The sequence below is a fragment of the Anastrepha ludens genome, chromosome 2 (genome assembly GCF_028408465.1).
Source record: "Anastrepha ludens isolate Willacy chromosome 2, idAnaLude1.1, whole genome shotgun sequence".
Classification (NCBI taxonomy): domain Eukaryota; kingdom Metazoa; phylum Arthropoda; class Insecta; order Diptera; family Tephritidae; genus Anastrepha; species Anastrepha ludens.
In genome coordinates, this window is record NC_071498.1 from 30,872,522 (window position 1) to 30,891,091 (window position 18,570).

The 18,570-nt window shown below is 36.3% G+C and overlaps 1 protein-coding gene across 12 annotated transcripts in view; it reads right to left on the bottom strand.

The window, feature by feature from the left end:
- The window catches only part of LOC128867531 (trithorax group protein osa), a 178,450-nt gene that overhangs the window by 18,193 nt on the left and 141,687 nt on the right, over nucleotides 1-18,570 (bottom strand). For 8 of the 12 annotated variants that reach the window (XM_054108835.1, XM_054108825.1, XM_054108884.1 and 5 more), the window contains 5 exons: nucleotides 7,604-7,760; nucleotides 7,016-7,531; nucleotides 6,116-6,880; nucleotides 5,832-6,010; nucleotides 5,504-5,758 (listed from right to left, as the gene is read on the bottom strand). In XM_054108835.1, coding sequence (XP_053964810.1) covers nucleotides 5,504-5,758; nucleotides 5,832-6,010; nucleotides 6,116-6,880; nucleotides 7,016-7,531; nucleotides 7,604-7,760 — 1,872 coding nt within the window. Of the gene's footprint in view, nucleotides 1-5,503; nucleotides 5,759-5,831; nucleotides 6,011-6,115; nucleotides 6,881-7,015; nucleotides 7,532-7,603; nucleotides 7,761-7,870; nucleotides 8,412-18,570 lie in introns of those variants that run through there. The other 4 variants (XM_054108894.1, XM_054108863.1, XM_054108921.1 and 1 more) reach the window with 2 other exon arrangements.

Here is an 18,570-nt window from a genome sequence, read left to right on the forward strand (position 1 = left end):
CGACGAAAGACGGTGCAACTTGCTATACACCATTGATTTATTGCAATATTCAAGCCACCATTGCCGTCATGCGGACAGATTTATGGGAGAAAGTAGTCAAAAATTGGACTGATCGAATGGAGCGTGCAACTCGTAGCCGTGGCGAACACATGACCGATATCATTTTCAAATAATAAATGCCATGAAATTATGCTATGTACCAGATTATAATAAAACAAATTTATTCAAACAATTCCAATCTGTTTTGTATTATCATTTTAAGTTCTCAAGTTGTTAAAAAACGGAAGTCCGATATTTCATAAGCGCATATAAAAAAAAAAAATATTACAAAAAATAAAAAAAATAATAATACAAAAATAATAAAAAATAAAAATAAAAAAATATAGGTTAGGTTAGGTTAGGTGAAGTGGCTGTCCTACGACGCACCTAGGCCAGTTAGAGGCCCCTTGTGATACCACCGGAACTGTCCTATCCTACTCAACTTGGTCCTCTCTAAACCATTGTGTGGCCTTTAAAAAGCTAGCTATACTAGATAGTTTGAGATTTGCAACATCTGCAATGCTGTCCAGAAAAGCGAAACCGAGCAATCTCCACCGCCTTCTACACAGAGCCATGCACCCGCATAGAAGGTGTTCGATTGTCTCTACCTCCTCTATATCTTGACAGCTTCTACAGTAGTCATTAGATGGTGCCCCTAATCTACTGGCATGTCTTCCTATTAGACAGTGCCCAGATAGGACACCTACTACAATCCTTAGATCCCTCCTGCCTAACTTAAGTAGACTCTTAGTGCGACCCATGTTCCATTCGGGCCACGCTAGCCTACTTATAGCGCAGGTGTTTAACTGCCTCCAGTTGGAGTTAGCAGCACTAATGGTGTATCTGTCTATCAAAAGTTTACATGTTGCCAAGGGCATAGGTATGTCAAGCCTGTCCTGACTAATTTGGAGCGAGGAGCCTAATCTAGCTAACTCATCTGCCTTACAGTTACCTATAATGTTACTGTGTCCTGGCACCCAGAGTAGATTAATAGAAAAGTACTGTGCAAGTGTTGTTAATAATTTGTAACACTCCTTTACTGTCTTAGACGAGTGTTTGCTTGATAGAAGCGATTTCAGAGCTGCCAGACTATCGGAATAAATGAAGATATCTCTAACAGTGACTACGCTTTTATTTAGCATTAAAAGGCTTTCTGAGATTGCCAGGATTTCGGCCTGGAATACGCTACAATGATCAGGTAAGCGAAAGGATAAATTGGCGAAAATAGTTTCCGAATATACACCACCTCCCACTTGATCATTGAGTTTTGAGCCGTCCGTATATATACTAACCCCGTTTTCGTTGTTTGTTAACCCATTCACCCATTCCTCTCTGGATGGAAAATGGACTGTATAAGGCCTGTCTAGGTATGTATTCACCGAGTCACAAAAGTCGGTGGTATTAGGAATACCTGGAAACATCCCAAGTATGCGCGAGTGTCCCCATTTGTTTGTCTTGAGCATCGATGATTCCCTCAATCTTAGAGCCGCTTTGGCGGCCAGTTGTCTACAATATAGGTCAATTGGTAATAGATGCAACATAACGCTTAGAGCCGAAGTTGGCGTTGTTTTGAGCGCCCCAGTAATACTAAGGCTTGCCGCCCTCTGAATACTATCTAGTTTCTTAATGGAAGTTTTCTTATCAAGGGATGACCACCAGACCAGGACTCCGTAGGTCATAATTGGTCTGACAATGGCCGTATATAGCCAGTGAACTATTTTGGGGGCTAATCCCCATTTTAAGCCTACAGTTCTCTTACAGGAATAAAGCGCCGTAGCAGCCTTCTTTATTCTTTCCTGAACATTCAGCTTCCATGAAAGTTTCCTGTCAAGGGTTAAACCTAAGTACCTGGCCTTTTCACCGACCAGCAAAAGAGTTCCGTTGAGTGTCAGAGGCCGACAGTCGGGAATTTTATATTTCCTTGTAAACAACACTAGTTCCGTTTTGGCCGCATTCAGGCTCAAACCACATGTTTTGGCCCAAGTATCCACATATTTTAAGGTTCTATGCATTAGACTGCAGAGGGTGTCTGGAAACTTCCCCCTTATTAATATAGCTACATCGTCCGCGTAGGCCACAACCTTAATTCTCCTCTCCTCCAGATCCAACAACAACTTGTTCATTGCTAGATTCCACAGAAGAGGAGAAAGTACCCCGCCTTGAGGAGTACCTCTACAGACAGATCTGCGCATCACCGAAGAGCCCAACGTCGAGTTCACGAACCTGCTCGTAAGCAACTGCTCAATGAAATTCACAAAGGTTCCGGAAATGCGCAGGTCTGACAGCGTGTTCGTTATGACCTTAGGCAGGATATTGTTAAAAGCTCCTTCGATATCTAAAAAGGCTGCCAGTGTATAATCTTTAACTTCAAATGAGCTTTCAATTGATGTGACCAGTGAGTTTAGGGCCGTCTCTGTAGATTTTCCTTTACAGTAGGCATGTTGCGATTTGGACAGACGTGAGTGGGGTATGCTGTTCCTGATAACCGAGTCAATCAGCTTTTCTAATGTTTTCAGTATTCAAAAAATATAAATATTAATAAAAAAATATAAATAATAATATAAAAAATGATAAAACAATTAGAAAAATAATAATAAAAAAATAAAAATTAAAAAAAATAATAATTAAGAACAATAAAAAAATAGAAAAAAAATTAAAATAAAAATAAAAAAACAAAAATAATAACACAAAAAATAAAAATTAAAAAACAAAAATAATAATAAAGAGTAATAAAAAAATAAAAAAAAAATTTAAATTAAATTAAAAAATTTAAAATAAAATAAAAAAATACAAAATATAAAGCAATAAAAAAAATATAATAAAAAAATAAAAACAAAAAAAAAACAATAAAGAATAATACAAAAAAAAAATTAAAATAATTAAAAAAATAAAACTAAAAAAATATAAAACAATTAGAAAAATATAAAATAATAATAAAAAAATAAAAATAATAAAAACAAAAAAATTTAAAGAAAAACAATAAAGAATAAAAAAATATGAAAAGAATTAAAAAAAAAATCTATTGTTGACTAAAATAGTAAATTTACTACAGATTTTAATAATCGATTAAAGCTTATAAATTTGATTGATGATTAAACTAATTCGTACAATTAATGCGATCAAACTTATTAATTAGTATAAAAAAATATCTATACTCACAGAATTAGTTTTAATTTTTAACAACTGTGTAAACAAACCAATTTTTTTACGTAAATTTCCGACTACATATTTAGATTTTCATAAAAATTTAACGTCTTAATAAAAATTTTACTAAGAATAATATTTTTTACTAAAACCAAAAATATTACTAATTACTAAGAATAAAAAATTAAGAGGTTATTGCATGGAAACTATGTAAAATATGCTTCTAACTAAAACAGAGGCAATTTTGGAGTTTCTATGGCAACTTGCAAATTGAGGATAAAAAAAAATATTCGCCAGTAGGCCAATAGGTCATGGAGAGAAGAAAATACATGTGTTACTAGTAGTATAATTTGGCCGGAAATAGATAAGAAAGGGTCAGCAGAATTGCTCAACCTCTCAAGAGAGAGAGCAACTCGAAGGTCGTGGCTTCTGTTACCGGTCATTGGCTGTCAGATAGGCACTCTTCTAGGCTAGGAGTATCTTCTCATGAATATGTACTGCAAAAGTTGTAGAGAAGAGGAAGAAAGAATAGAAGACTTCCTCTGTAATTGTCCAGCCTTAGTTAGGAAAACACACTTTTGACTTTTTTACGGAACTGCCCGGTGTTGGGATAAAACCTATCCTACGCTTCATAAGAGCGTTTAAATCATTCCATGAAGAATAAACACTGAGGCTCCCATGTTACAACGGACCTGCATTGGTCTGAGGTCCAAGTGAGTTGGCTATTCTAAACCGACTGCAACAAAAACCTAACCTGATTTAATTTTAAATTTTAATGAATTAATTTAAATTTGAATGAAAATATTATTGCTAAATAAAAAAAAAAATTAAACTGCTAGTCAGTCAATGTAGATTTTAGCTGCATGAATCAATTAAACCACATCACGTATTCAAAGAAGAAAAAAAAAGTAGATTTCTGGCCGTGAAATCACGTTTTTGAGAGTAAATTTGTTTGCTGTCGAATGAAGTGAAATGTTGCAATGAAAACAAAGCAAACCAAAAGTGCTGTGACTGAGTGCGATTATTAACGGTAATTATTATAAAATATAATAGGTAAAATATTTGAAAATTAATAAAAATATTAATAAATAATTGACGCGTACACTTTTGTTAGGTGTTTGGCCGAGCTTCTCCTCCTATTTGTGGTGTTGTTCCACAAATGGAGGGACCTACAGTTTTAAGTCGACTCCGAACGGCAGATATTTTTTATGATGAACTTTTTCATGGCAGAATTACACTGCCTGCCGAGGGGTGACCGCTATTAGAAAAAACGTGTGCACCATTTTGGTGTTTCATGCACAGAATGGTAATCACGCACCAACCTATTCGGCTACAGTGACTGCCGCGCTTGTTAACGGTAATTATTATAAAACATAATAAGTAATAATTATTTAATTGAAAATTAACAAAAAGTGTTCATAAAATATGGTGCTCGCGAAAGAGAGCGGTTTGCAATCACGGCTCGGTTTCCCAATGCAAAAGAAGAGTGAAATGTAAACAAAACGAAAACCGAAAAACTTCAAAAACGCTACGCACCAACTTTTGTTTCAAATTCAATTACAAATACACAGTTTGCTAATTACTTGATCTACAGCATCAACCAAGTCTAACCTATCTTGATCTGTAGTCATTGATTCATGGCTTGGACGTGTATGGTTTGTAGTGTTTGTTAAGAAAAAAATTGAGGAAATAGTACGCACATACAAATAAGTGAAACATGCAACTTTATCGCCAAAACAATGAAGATAAATATTTGGGGATGTCCAAAAACATGCAGTTCGTAAATATTTCTATCTACATTAGCGATATCAGCAAGGCAAAAATATTATATTCTGTACTTCCTATGCCTATGCGATCTGGGTGACATAATTTTTTTTTCTAAATTATAGAAAATACATTTAAGTTTTAAAAGCTAGGCTAAAAATAAGCTTCAACCTTTGTTTGATATCGAAAATATTTACAGCTAATTACTATTTTTTTTTTAACAAAAATTGCCTATACTCTCAGTTCACAATAAAATAGCTAATACAGTGGAGGGACTGGTGATGATTATGATGACAATGAATGCGGGATGATGATGATTGCTCGCAATGAATTTTTGTAGTGCTAATGGTGGCAGGTGACATTATAATGCATAATTTTCATTTAAGTTTTTTTTTTTTGTTTTTTTTTTGTTTCATTATTTAACATTTGCTAATTGTATGGGTAGTTGTACAAAGTAGTAGTAGTGGTGGGTAGTTTTGCTACTTGGTAGTACTAGTAGAAGGTAGTAATGGTAGTGAATCTAAAAAGAAGTTAGTAAAAGGAATTACTACGGCACCTTGCATACCTCGACGAATCCTCCACGTTCTTTTACATAAATATATAACCTATACAAATCGAGCGGTTGCTTCGATATTGTTGGACAGGCGGTTATCGGTGTTCGGCGCTCCTCCATGAAGGCGCGCAGCTTATCCAGCCAACTGCGTCTTTCCGGATTATCATCCATTTCGTACAGTTTACAGAGGCTATCCGATTTTTTCGTAGACGATGTACGAAAAGTCTCTTGTGGCGGCACATGGCTATTGAAAACTTGCTGTAGATATGCAAAGGCAAATGATTATGTTAGCAGAGGTTTTCTTGTCTTGTAAGTTCATTGTGTAATTTACCGGACTAGCTGGTGTTCGCGTCCAATTTGGTGGTGAATTCATTTCGTACTCCTCACCAGGTCCACTCGGATGTCCGGGATGACCGACCGGCGATGTGCTGGGTGGCGCTAAATGGCTTTGGCTGTATGGATCATTTTTACGTGATTTTGGTGTTGTGCATTGTGGGTCTTCACCAGAAGCTGTGAATTGCGTTTAAGTGAATATTCAATTTGTTTTACATTACAATTAGGAAACTAGGCGCATTATCAATTAAATAAAAGTTTTCCGTTCGCAAATTAGCTCACCTGCTGATGCATTGGATAGCGTACTTTGTTGGCTAACTTCGTCAATGGGCGTGCCATCTGGTCCGGTCGTCACCAACGAAGTGACCGGATGTGGTCCCGATGCTGTCGATGAACCCGACGAACTAATGCCATTGTCCTGTGAGATGTGTTCGCCATCGCCAGACAATATCACACCGCTACCTACACTGCCGCTCACCCCAACCATACTACCGCCGGGGCCAACCCCACCTGGTCCCACAACACCGCCCATTGTTTGAGGCGGTGTGCTGGTCGGTGGTCCCATGCTGGTGGGCCCGTGCGGTGGACCCATGTGATGTGGCGGCCCCATTGGCATTCCCGGATGCATACCAGGTCCATTGCCGTAGCCCTGTTGCGGCGCAGGACCGCTACCATAGCCGCCTTTATGTTGTAAATGCTGCTTCAGATAGTTGAGTGGACGCGGCGAGCCACCGCCGGGTGGTTGTGGTGGCCCACCCGGTGGTGGTGTACCTTTGCCCTGTACATGATTGCCCATGCCCGCTGCACCGGCACCAACTGGTGCCCCACCTCCACCCGGCCCGCCTTGTGGTGATGGTGGCACCCAATTCTGATAGGGTGGATACTGTGCGTGTGGACCACCAGCACCAGTGTGATTTGGCATTGGTCTCCCAGGATATTGAGGACCTCCACCCGGTGGCATACTGTTCGCGGATGTTGGCTGATTCGAAGGAGGCGGTGTGGGCGCATAACCGCTGGGCGTATACTGCGGACGTGGCGGGTAGGTTCCTGCAAAAGAAATGGAGAAAAATTAATAATACTTCAAAACTAATTGCACTCTCAATTACTTTTAATCGATCTAAATCAGTATAAAAAGTAATTCAAGCCTTTCGAAGTCTTAGCAACGGGAACTTTGCCCCTTACCTTGGGAATATTGCTGCGACTGCTGTGGTGGCGGGTAGCCGGTCGGCAATCCTTGTGGTCCTGGACCAGGACTTTGTCCCGGCCCGCCCATCTTGTAGACACCGTGCATATGAGGCGGTGGTGGATAGCCGCCCGTGCCACCACCCGATCCTTGAGGAGGTTGTGTTTGCATACTGTTCAAGCCTTGATTCGGTGGCGGTGGTTGTTGCTGCTGCTGTTGTGGGCCGGTGGGTACACCTGGCCCACCTGGTGGCAGACCTCCAACCTGCTGCTGCGAGCCACCTATACCGGCTGGGGAACTGTGCACACCAACTGGACCTCCGATCGACTGCTGTTGAGATTGCGGTTGTGTCGGCATTTGTTGTTGCTGCTGCAGTTGTTGTTGCTGTGGACCGCCGCCACCTTGCGTCGCTTGCATATGGGGCAGTGGTGGTGGTCCAGACGAACCAGGTTGCTGCATAGGACCACCACTACTCGACTGATTACTTGAGGGACGTGAAATGGGATGATTTTGTGCTGATAGAAAAGACCAAAGAAGGTTGAGATTAATTTATAAAAATATTGCAATGGTTTTGTTATTTGACTTACCCACTGCCGGTGACATGGAACGCGAACCAGATGAGCCTGTAGGTGAAGGTGTGGGACGCATTACCTGTTGAGAATTGGGCGTGCCCGGAGGTCCCGAGCCCATGCCACTGTGTGCGCCACCACTCGAACTATCGTTGCTATTCTGACCGATCAATTCCTGGAAGGATACAAAAAAAACGAAATAAAGAAAGGTGGGGATTAGTGGAGTTTTGCATTAGCAGTTGTTGAGAGATTTGTAGGAATAGCAAAATGAAATCGATACAATACTTTGTACAAACTTTCGAAATGCTCCCAAGGCAGAATTTTATTCATGTTTCTCTCGATTTAGCTATTTTGTTTATGATTTTTTGTTTGTTTTTTGTTTATATATGATTCTTGTGTCGTTTTCGTTGGATTTTTCTTTTTTTATTTTATTTTGTTTTTTTTTTAATATATTTTCGTAGTCTTATTTTGTTATTGTCGACGATTCCAATTCGGAACTATAGAGTTTCTTTGCTCAGAATTTTCTGCTGTAGAATTTTTTTCATTGCTGTCATTGCGTATGGAATTTTTGCTTTTCAAAAATTTACTAATTCAGAAAAATTATTTCAATACAAAGTGAAAACTAACGGAGCAAGTGGGTGAGGACGTGGGAGACGGTGCGAAAACGGAAGTTTCGCAATTGAGGTATTTGATATGTCAGGCGATAGAGTGGCAAAATGGAATGGCGGTGTCGTTGAATTGCGAGCTGGCTGAGAATACCATAATCGATTAATTATCGACACACAAATTGGAGTGGAATGATATATACAAAGTCAAATCACAATTTTCATGAGGATCCACAATCATTATCATGGAAAAAGTTATAGTTTAGCGAAATCGAACTACTTTTCCGTTAAAGTATCGGCAACCGTAAAACAGAGAGGTAAGTAAACCGTCATTGGCATGAATTGAAGGCATCATAACTTATGTAAAGAAACAAAAAATCGAGAATGAAAGAAAGTATATAAAACAAAATTAGAGTTGAGAAAAATTTTATGTTCTAAAAATTGCGGCTCTTCCAAATCAAATAAATCTATTTTCTTTTCAATACTTTCTTAATATAGTAAACCTAAGAACGTGCAGGAAACATTCCTCTCATCTGAGTTCGAGGGCATCGGAACATAGAGGGAAATGAAGTTGGGGTTGAGCTTTCGAGTAAAGGGTCGACTGAAGCGGGTTTCTGTTGCCCCTATGATAAATGATAATAAACGGTTCACTAGACAGGGCTAGTTTACTGGGACGGCAGCCCTTGTTCGGGAAAAACACGTAGAGCCGGCTGTCATGTTAATGCCTGTTGTTCCCATCTCAGACATCGGTGTCCCTTGACCGTTGTTAACGGGAAACTGTAAAATTTCTGCCTTAACAGAAACTCTCTCTCACTACCAAGAACGGAATAATCCGCAATAAATTATTTTTTTGCTGAAGTTTAAGGAATATTCAAAATTTTGGTGTTTTGGTAATCCTGTATTATACTTTTCCATTAGAACAAACGGTAAAAGTCTTGCCGACACAAGGTGTTTTGAATACATCGCGCATTTCGAGCGGTGATGCAAAAGCGCAAGACAAACCGAATCCTATTTTTTTGTCTCAAAAATACTTTGACCTCAGTACAACAGAGGCAGGAAGCTTAAAGAGCTGGGGATCCCTCGCCATTTAATTTCCAAACTCATAGCGTTGGTCACCGGTCACTGGGTGATCGGAGCGCATGCGACGAAACTTGAACTTCCGTACAACTCCCATTGCAGAAGCTGTGGGGATACTACAGAGAAAGAGACTGTTGAACACTTTCTTTGCAAATGCCCGAGTTTGGCGGCTGGGCCCTTGTTGCTCCTTAGTGTGCCTTTTGGGGATAGACTGAGGCAGTTCTCCCGCTTAGATCCCCTTTCTCTCCTTTACTACATCAACAACACGGGATGGCTGTAGATGGTTTTTCTTCTTTTCGCTTCAACCTAACCTAAGCGAGCTCTTTGAAACTTGTCTACTTACAAGAGAGAAAGAAACTAAGCGGCAGTCGCTTAAACAGTTAAGTTTAAAGAGAATTCCCAAAAGTCCATAAATCTTGAAGAGTTCTTAATCACTCCCCTTACTTATCTAAGTTTTTATTGTATAATAAAAAAATTTAAGAATATTAACATTTTTCGCGCGCAATTTCCAACTCATTAAGCTCATAAACACTGCCGAGAATAGTAGAAAATAAAAAAATAAACATCCCAACTACGTACATAGATATGTAGGTGTGTATGTATGTACATATATATATGTTCAGTTATGTATGGCTATTGTAGATTTGTATAGATAAATTGGCATGAACGGCATGTGTCACGTTCGAATGGCAATAAAAGCCGACTCAACACAAAAGCAAAAATAAAAGGTGACGTTTTTTCTTTCAAATCGTCTTTGCAAATCAGTTGATCTATTTTTTTTTCATTTTTTTTTTATATATTTTTTCTTCCAGTCAGCTGGTTGATTTAATTATGCCGACATCACGACATTATGGGAAAAAGCAAAACATCAACACACAATCGCTGATAATATCAACAAATTTTTGGCGATCGAGAACAATAAATAATTAAAACAAGCCACCGGCAGAATTTTTAGTTGAAGAAAACAAATATGGCTCATAAAATATAAAGGTAAATAGTGTGACAATGTATTAACATCGCATAAAGAAAGCAAAACGTATTGAATAACCACAAAAACAAACGTAATATACAAACATAACCACAACAAGAAAGTCTACAATTCGAAGAAGACAGAGGCAGCGATATTTGCCGGCCGGCATTAGTAGCTGATGACTTACTTCTGGCGTGGCTTTTATTTTCTTTGTTTATAAATAACAACATTGATGGGCCTGTTAGAAAAATAAAAGCGCATGATATTTCGCATTACAAAAATTCCAACCAAACTGCTGAAACTATAAACTTGAGGCAACACAAGACAATCAGCTGCGAAGGACAGAAAAAAGCGACAAGAACAGAAAAAAACATTTAACTTTGCATTACTCGTAAATGAGAAGATAAAAATTCTCTCATACGCAGTTAGGGGGCGTCCATAAATTACGTGAGGTGTTTTTTTCAATTTTCTGACCCTCCCTCCCCCCCTGGTGAGATGTCGTGAGATTTTATTCAACCCCCTCCCCCATCCCCCAATCTCACGTGAGATTTTTCAAAATGTGGGTTTCTTATGTAAACGCGTTGGATTGTTATTGTAAAAAGAAAAAAAATTTGCTTCGTGCTTTTATTTACGACTAGTTAAGACTAGTAATCAATATTGCTGAGAGTTATAAGTGTAATAAAAATTTAACAATAGAAGACTTAAATCGTAACTACTGCGATTAAAAAAAGAATATCTACTCTAATTCAGTCCATGGAGAATCATGCGCGGTTTCAAGAGAGACTATTGGGACCAACATGTCCATATGATTTTCAGTAAAATCATGTGCTCCTTCAACTTCGTTCTAATCTAGCCACTCTAAGCCGTTGACGCTTGCGCACAGTAACTCATTAGCTCGTCTTGTGACAATCCGTGAGGGTCGCACTTTGCGGAACATACGCGCTTGCTTAGCTGGTGCAATGTGAGCTGCTCTCCTGTGCTCTGCAGCTCTTGTGATAGATGCGAAGTAAATACCGCATGTACTGCAGCATATTTTCTCTAAATCCTCACGTATACTTGGGCAATAGAGATCAATAGGCGTGCTGATGAAGACATTCAGCGGTTGAATCGGTACGCGTATTAGAAATGGAGCAAATGATTTTCCGTCATGTTCTTTAAAGTCCGGAATTGTCAAGCGTCAACCTGAGTGATAGGGCGTTCGGCTCATAGTGGCGCGAAAACAACCGACGGGCTACACTGTACCGCAAATTCAGATTAAATTGAGCTATTTGGTATAAAACAAATATGGTGGTTTGACAGTAGTAATGTATAACGTCGAAGTATGAATGAAAGTATTTTCTTTCGAACGAATTAGTGAATGATCTTAATCATACTACGATTACGCTTGAGATTAAATCTTAAGCATGTACAATTTTTTTGTTTCAATCAGAAAAAAAATTGCGTGATATTTGCCGAGAGATTTGACTCGACCCCCTCCCCCCCTTAAACATCTCACGTAATTTATGGACGCCCCCTTATCTGTGGACTTTTTGCAAAACAAAGTATTTGACTTTACCAGGTTTTGCTTTAGATCAATGAATAGTTAAGTCAACTAATATTTCATAAACCAAAAATTAGTATTTGATGTCAAGTTTTATAACGATAGTTTCTTAACTTAATGTTATGAAGAATCATTAGTTTAAATATAACATCGGAATGCATCAATTTATTAATTGAAGGGGGAAATGCGCTACAGCTGAAGTTGGTACAAACTACGCTTGCTTGTATACTTTAACGTAGTTATAAAGCATGAAAATGCGCTGCTTTTTTCCGGTTCAGCAGGGTTAATACTTATTTTAATTTCAGTAACCGATTTTCACCGATGAAAGAGGTATCTAAAGACTTTTTAGAAACATTTTTATTTATAAATATTTGACTGCTTTTCTCGTAAATAATATCCAACAGCGAAAATATGGCGAATTACCATCTCCCCTCTCTCAGCGAAATAAGAAGAGTACAAAACTAAAAAAAAAAAACGGCGCATAGTGTGTTCTGTAGGCACACGCCGCAGAGCCCAAAGTAGATCTACTAACTTCTTTCACACTTAAATTCTTAATATTAATTTTTGCAACAGCTAAATTAAATGCTGTGATGTGCATAAATTGTAATTAGCTGTTTTTCCTGGTGGTACAATAAAAAATTTTGCAACAGAAACCACCAGCTTCCTCTCAAAATTTAATCGTCACGTTGCTATCTCAATTTCCCCTGTTTTGTACGCGAGCGCCAAAAGCATTCGTATCAGAAATTATCAACTTCGCGAAAAAAACTAATTTGTGATGAACTAATGTTTTACTTATTTCAGCAAATTCTGCGATTTTATTTGCTTATTTTAACAATATAATTTGTTTTTCTTTTATTTGTTTGTGTGAAATTTTAAATAAAATTGGAAATAGTGTAAAACTATCTGAAAACAGAGCTGGAGAACACAGTCACAATGAATACATCGAGGAACATGCCTAATGGATAGAAAAATTAACAAAATTTATTAGAAGTGCGCTAAGTCGGGCGTATTAGATTTCCATATGGGACAATGGGTATAAATTACAATAAATGTTGTGTAAATACGCATACTTAAGCAAGCGCGAAAGTAGAAACCAAGTGAGACTGGTTGACAGACTTTAGCCAAACTGTCAAATTACGATAAGGGACAAGAGAAAAGCAAATAAAAATGCAAGTGATGGTATGTTACAATATATTCTTGACAAATATGAAAATAGATATGTATATCGTGCAATATAAGTAATAAGCTGCAAAAACTTTTTACGATTTATGTTTTTTATATATGTATAGTATGTATGTATATTTATGTCATACACAAGTTATAAGCACATGTTTTCTAAGTAACACGCCCACACAAAACAACGATTGGTGCACGTCTCGCACACAGAGAGTAAAAAATGGCAGGTGAGTTCGGCATAGCATAGTTACTCTACCTTTAAGTGGTGGGTTGTGAGTGAAGGTAGGCGGATTAATGGAGACAATCAGTTGAGCCAACAATAATAATGCTCGACTACCAGCAGCTTAGTGTTACTTTGACATTGGCATCGCTCGCTGAGCTGCTGCCACAGACTGTGATGCCGGTTGTTGCTTTTATCAAACCAAAAATTATGATATGAGTGGTGTGCAGAGTATAAGCAAAACAAGAATGCGACTAGGGGGTTTATTGTACTTATACATACATCAAAGGGAAACAAATAAAGGAGTAACCTTCGATTGTTCGTTTGGCTGTGGTGATGAATAGGATGACAGCAAAAAATGCTAAATTAACAGAGAGAGATGGTACATAACATTACATTTGTAGGTACATATTATTATAAAATAAAAAAAGAGAAGAACAACAGCATATTCAAAAATGCAAATTAGCAAGCGAAGTAGTAATCATAGTCTAATGGCTATAAATTTTGCAGTAAACCAGCAAGAAAAATGTAATATAAAAAAGTATGTGGTATGCAGCAAAGCAAGCAACCTAAATCAGATAGCACATCGAAAAAAACAATTTTTCTTTAATTTTTGTCGTTGTCAAGATAATAGCGCTACTTGAGCGCTTACAATTCGTTTAGTGGTAGTCACGTGCCACTTACAATGCCGACCAGCAACAACATTATACAGCAGCAGCTGCTGGAAAAAAATAATAGTAATAACGAGAAGAAAAAAAAAAGCTCTTCTCAGAGCAAAGAGCATCAAGCGATATCACACTGCGTCATAACAAAACAAAACACAACAACCAATGAACTCTTACAAATTATAAAAACATACTTAAATTTATTAAGCCAAGTATGCAATCCAAGTAATTGTTTACATCGCGTGCCGGTAAAATGTAAAACACTTGCACAAAATACGTTTCTCTACGCAGATTTTCTCTTCCACTGCAAAGAGACGAACGAATTTTTTCGAACGTGTATATGGTAATTTAGACATTTTTGTACTTTTTGATATGCAAACTGGTAGATTGATGTGCGGTCGATAACAAAGTATAAAAACATATACACACGTGTGTATAGCGAATTAAGCGAAAAATAAGCGAGCATGAGCTTTCTTATCGAAAGAAGTATCCAAATATTCATAAATCACACGAAAAAGTACTTAAATCGTTTAGTCCAATAAAATGAAGAGATATTTAATGAATGGCAATTTATTTCGGACAATAATAGAATTTCTTATATCGCTTGACACTTACACAAATTTGCTCGAAGTATGTTTTATTAAGGGGTCAGAGTTGTTTTTTTAAGCTTTCAGAAATGCACTTGGATGTTTAGCATCGTCTGTCGGGGTGTCATCGCTATTAAAAAAATCTGTTTTTTATCATTTCATGTTTCATCTCATCATTTGATGTTTCATGGAAATCGAACTCGTAAGTTTGAAAGCCAAAATTTAGGCAAAAGGTGGCCACATTCAAAACCGCTGGTGCAGTTTTCGAAAAAATTAATTTGCCAACAATTTGTGTTTCATTCAATAAAATTCATCCATAAATAAACCAAATGTGGCATTTTTACTTGGCGATACGCGTTATATTGGTCAGTTTTGACGATTTTTTTTTATTTTGCTTAGTGTTTTATTAAAATATATTTCATTATACAACAAATATAATGCAAAAAAGTTTCAAATTTTGCACTAAACGCTAAATTTTCATCAAAATTTAAAACTTGTTAATTAAAATTTGGAAAAACAAAATGTATCATATTGAATTTTAGTATAAAAAATATTGGTGTAAATAATATTGTTATAAAAAATAAAGTTTAAAGTGGCTCAAAATTATCGTTGATTTTTGATAAGAGCTTGCCAAACTATCGCATATGTATTATTTTGATTACTGCTGAATATGCGTATCCCTATCTATATCAACAACCGTTATGTGAACAAAATTATAATTCTCAGATAAAACTGACAGTTTGTTTACCTATCCCAAGAAACGAGTATTTGTCCTTCTGCTCTACTTAACTATTGGGGGTGAGAGGATTTATTGAGGTGTGACCAAGATGAGACCGTTAACCGGCTCTCAGCGAATCAGCTTATTGGCTGCTGTAACAGGGGTTCACGAAATAGTTGAGATCGTGTTGGTGATATACCACAGCCTCCGCTCATGTTGCTTCGTTGTTTTCTGACCACGTCTGATTGGGCAAGTGTGTGAATACGTGTGAAATGAGGGGCAGAATTTTGCTAACGAGTACACGGTGAGCCGCAGTTACTCGCTCAATTTTATTTTTCGCTATAGTTGAAAACCAAACCTGGTAATCTATCATCCTTGCCATGTGACGTGGCAGCCGAAATTACTCGCTCAATTTTTTTTTTCGCTATAGTTGAAGACCAAACCTGGTAATCTATCATCCTTGCGGAGAAAAGGAAAGACGTGAACTAGTATGCTTCTAACTTCACTAGAAGTGCTATATACCAGTTCTCCTACAGGGTACAGTAAACAAATTTACGTACGAAAACGTCTCTGTGTGATCATAGAAATCCATTTAATTTAAAGTATTTTGTTTTATAGGAAGAAGATTTGATCCACCAAACAATCCACGAAAGTGTGCCATTGCTCAAGCAAACCAAAAACAAGTGCGCAAAATATAGAGAAATCGCTAGCGAATTATTAAACACAAATTTTATTTTGAGATTTTGTCTACCTAGCAAAGCCTGTAAATCAGAGAAAAATAGAAATGTGGTTGGAATATTGTCGATTTTGATCAAGATAACACGTAAACCGCATAATGAAGTTTTTAGATCGCCAAAACAGATCTTCACGCGCGCCTTGATAAACAACTGCAAAAACATTACAAAAAAGGAAAAAGTCATAAGTTGTAAGCAAACAAAAAAGTGGACAATTTACGAAATTTGCCGAGACAACCTCAACGAATGTTTGCACAAACCAATACTGATTGCGGATAATAAATTATATAAAAAAAATAAGAAGAAAAATAACAACAACAAACAATTGGCCAGTGATGAATACGCAGACAAATGAGGTGGCTGACTGGCGGTTTGGGTCGAGTTAAATCAGAAAAACAAACAAACAAGCAAGCACAAAAGCAAACGCGAAAGCATGCAGCCAGATGGACGGACGGGCGGGCGAATACACTAAGGTTGTAAAATGTACATTTGCATGTTGGTTGGCGATGAAGTTGTTTGTCAAATGGTAATGAAGATGAGGTGATTGCTTGCGAGGCTATAGCTTTTTGTTGGTCACTAATAAAAATTACTTGGTTAGAGATAAAGAATAGGCGAGCAAAATGATTGCTTGAACACTTGTGGGTAGTTGCTCAAAATAACAAAGAAATTAATAAACAAAGCAAAATAAAAAAGAAGAAACATACAAAAAAACAGCAATGAAAAATTGCCACTAATAGGTACGGCAAATGGTAAACAAAACAAAAACACAAACAAATCCAAACCATGTTCAAATTAATGGCACTAAACATTAGAATAAAAGGAAGATGAGCTAATGAGATTTTTTGTTTTTAATGTTGTTTTGTTGTAGTCACAAGAGTTTATTTAAAGGATAGTAGCGACTACGAAGTGATATGCAAATGATAGCATGGCGAAAAATAAAATAAATGAAAATTAAAAACTAAGCGAGATATGTATATTAATTAAAAATTTCGTTTTTCCTTGTTGAGTTCTGCAGAGTGTTTTTAAGTTCTTGTTGAGATCTGCAGAATACTTTAAGACCTTGTTTTCAGTATGACAATCAACTCCACCAACCATGCCGCTTTTTTATTTGCCTCACATTTCATAAGTCACAGATTTGCACCCGAGCAACATTTAAACTTATGCAAATCGCCGAAAATATAAAACTGCTACAATACTTGGCTCAATTTAGGCTTCGCGGACAAGTTAGGAAAAAAATTAAAAGAAAAACATAAAAAAAAATTTAAAAAAAAATTTTATTTAAAATTAAAATTTTTGTTTTATTTAAAAAATTTGTTTTTGTTTTTAATTTAAAAAATTAGTTTTTCTTTTTAATTAAAAAAATTTTGTTTTTGTTTTGAATTTAAATTTTTATTTTTTTTATTTAAAAAATTTTTTTGTTTTAAAACAAAAAAAACTATATTTTTTGCGTTAAAAACGTGTTAGAAAAAATTAAAACATTGTTGAAACAAAAAAAAAAAAACAAATACAAAAAAAAAAACAAATACAAAAAAAAAACACAAATACAAAAAAAAAAACAAATACAAAAAAATTGTTCAAAACAAATTGTTAAATAAAAAATTGTTAAAAAACTAACAAAAAAAAACGTTCACAACAAAAAAAAATTGTTAAAAAAAAAATAAATAAATAAAAAAGAAAATATATCTAAATATATAAAAAATGTTCCAAAACAAAAATTAAAAAAAAAAATGTTAAAAAAAGTGTTATAAAAAATTGTTCAAAAAAAAATATAAAAAAACAAAGAAAAACAAAAAAAATGTTCAAAAAATAAAAAACTCAAAAAAAAAAAAAATTTCAGAAGCAAAACAAAAATTGTTCAAAAAATAATAAATAAATAAAAAATAAAATAAAAAAAGTGCAAAAAAAAACAAAGCAAAACAATCGAAAACAAAAGCTGCCGAGCTGTCGCCCAAAGAAGCCGGTTATGTTTTTCTACAAATAATTAATTGCCTCATTGTGCATCACAATATTCTGAAATAAAACACTTGGATCGAATATGTATGTACATATGTATAATTTAAGATTAATCCGTTGACAAATATTATAAATAATAAAAAACTCTTTCTTATTTTCCACAGCCCCAAAATGAAAACGAACAAAACTAAAAAAACGTCATAATTGTACTCAGGTAGCAAACAACAACAGAAGCACAGCTTAGGTGCATATATGTAACAAAGAAATAATAAAGAATTAAATAATACACAAATATCGCCTGCCTATGATCTACTAACAAGCGAATGAAATGCGACGAGCAAACGAAAGGAAAACAAATTAAATAGGAAAATGAGAATGGATTCGAAAGAATGAAAAAATCTACTGTCCAGCGCTGACTGTTCAACTGCATCTGGTTGGATTGTTGTTATTATGGCGGTTGGTCGATACGTTGCAAGTTCGCCGGCGCGAAAGCTGCTTTGGCAAGCAGACGGCTTAGAAAATCGAGCATGCATGTGCAGACATGCACACATAACACTGAGCCAAAGCCCCGATAGTCCGATAGTAACCTTTAATAAAGCAAATATAAAAAAAACCAAATCGGCGTCAACGTTGACTACTACTGGCGACGATGTTTTGCTTTGCAAATGGTTTGAAACATTACAAGATTGTCGTTTATGACCTATTGACTGTCAATCGGACATTCTAACGTGCCAGTTATT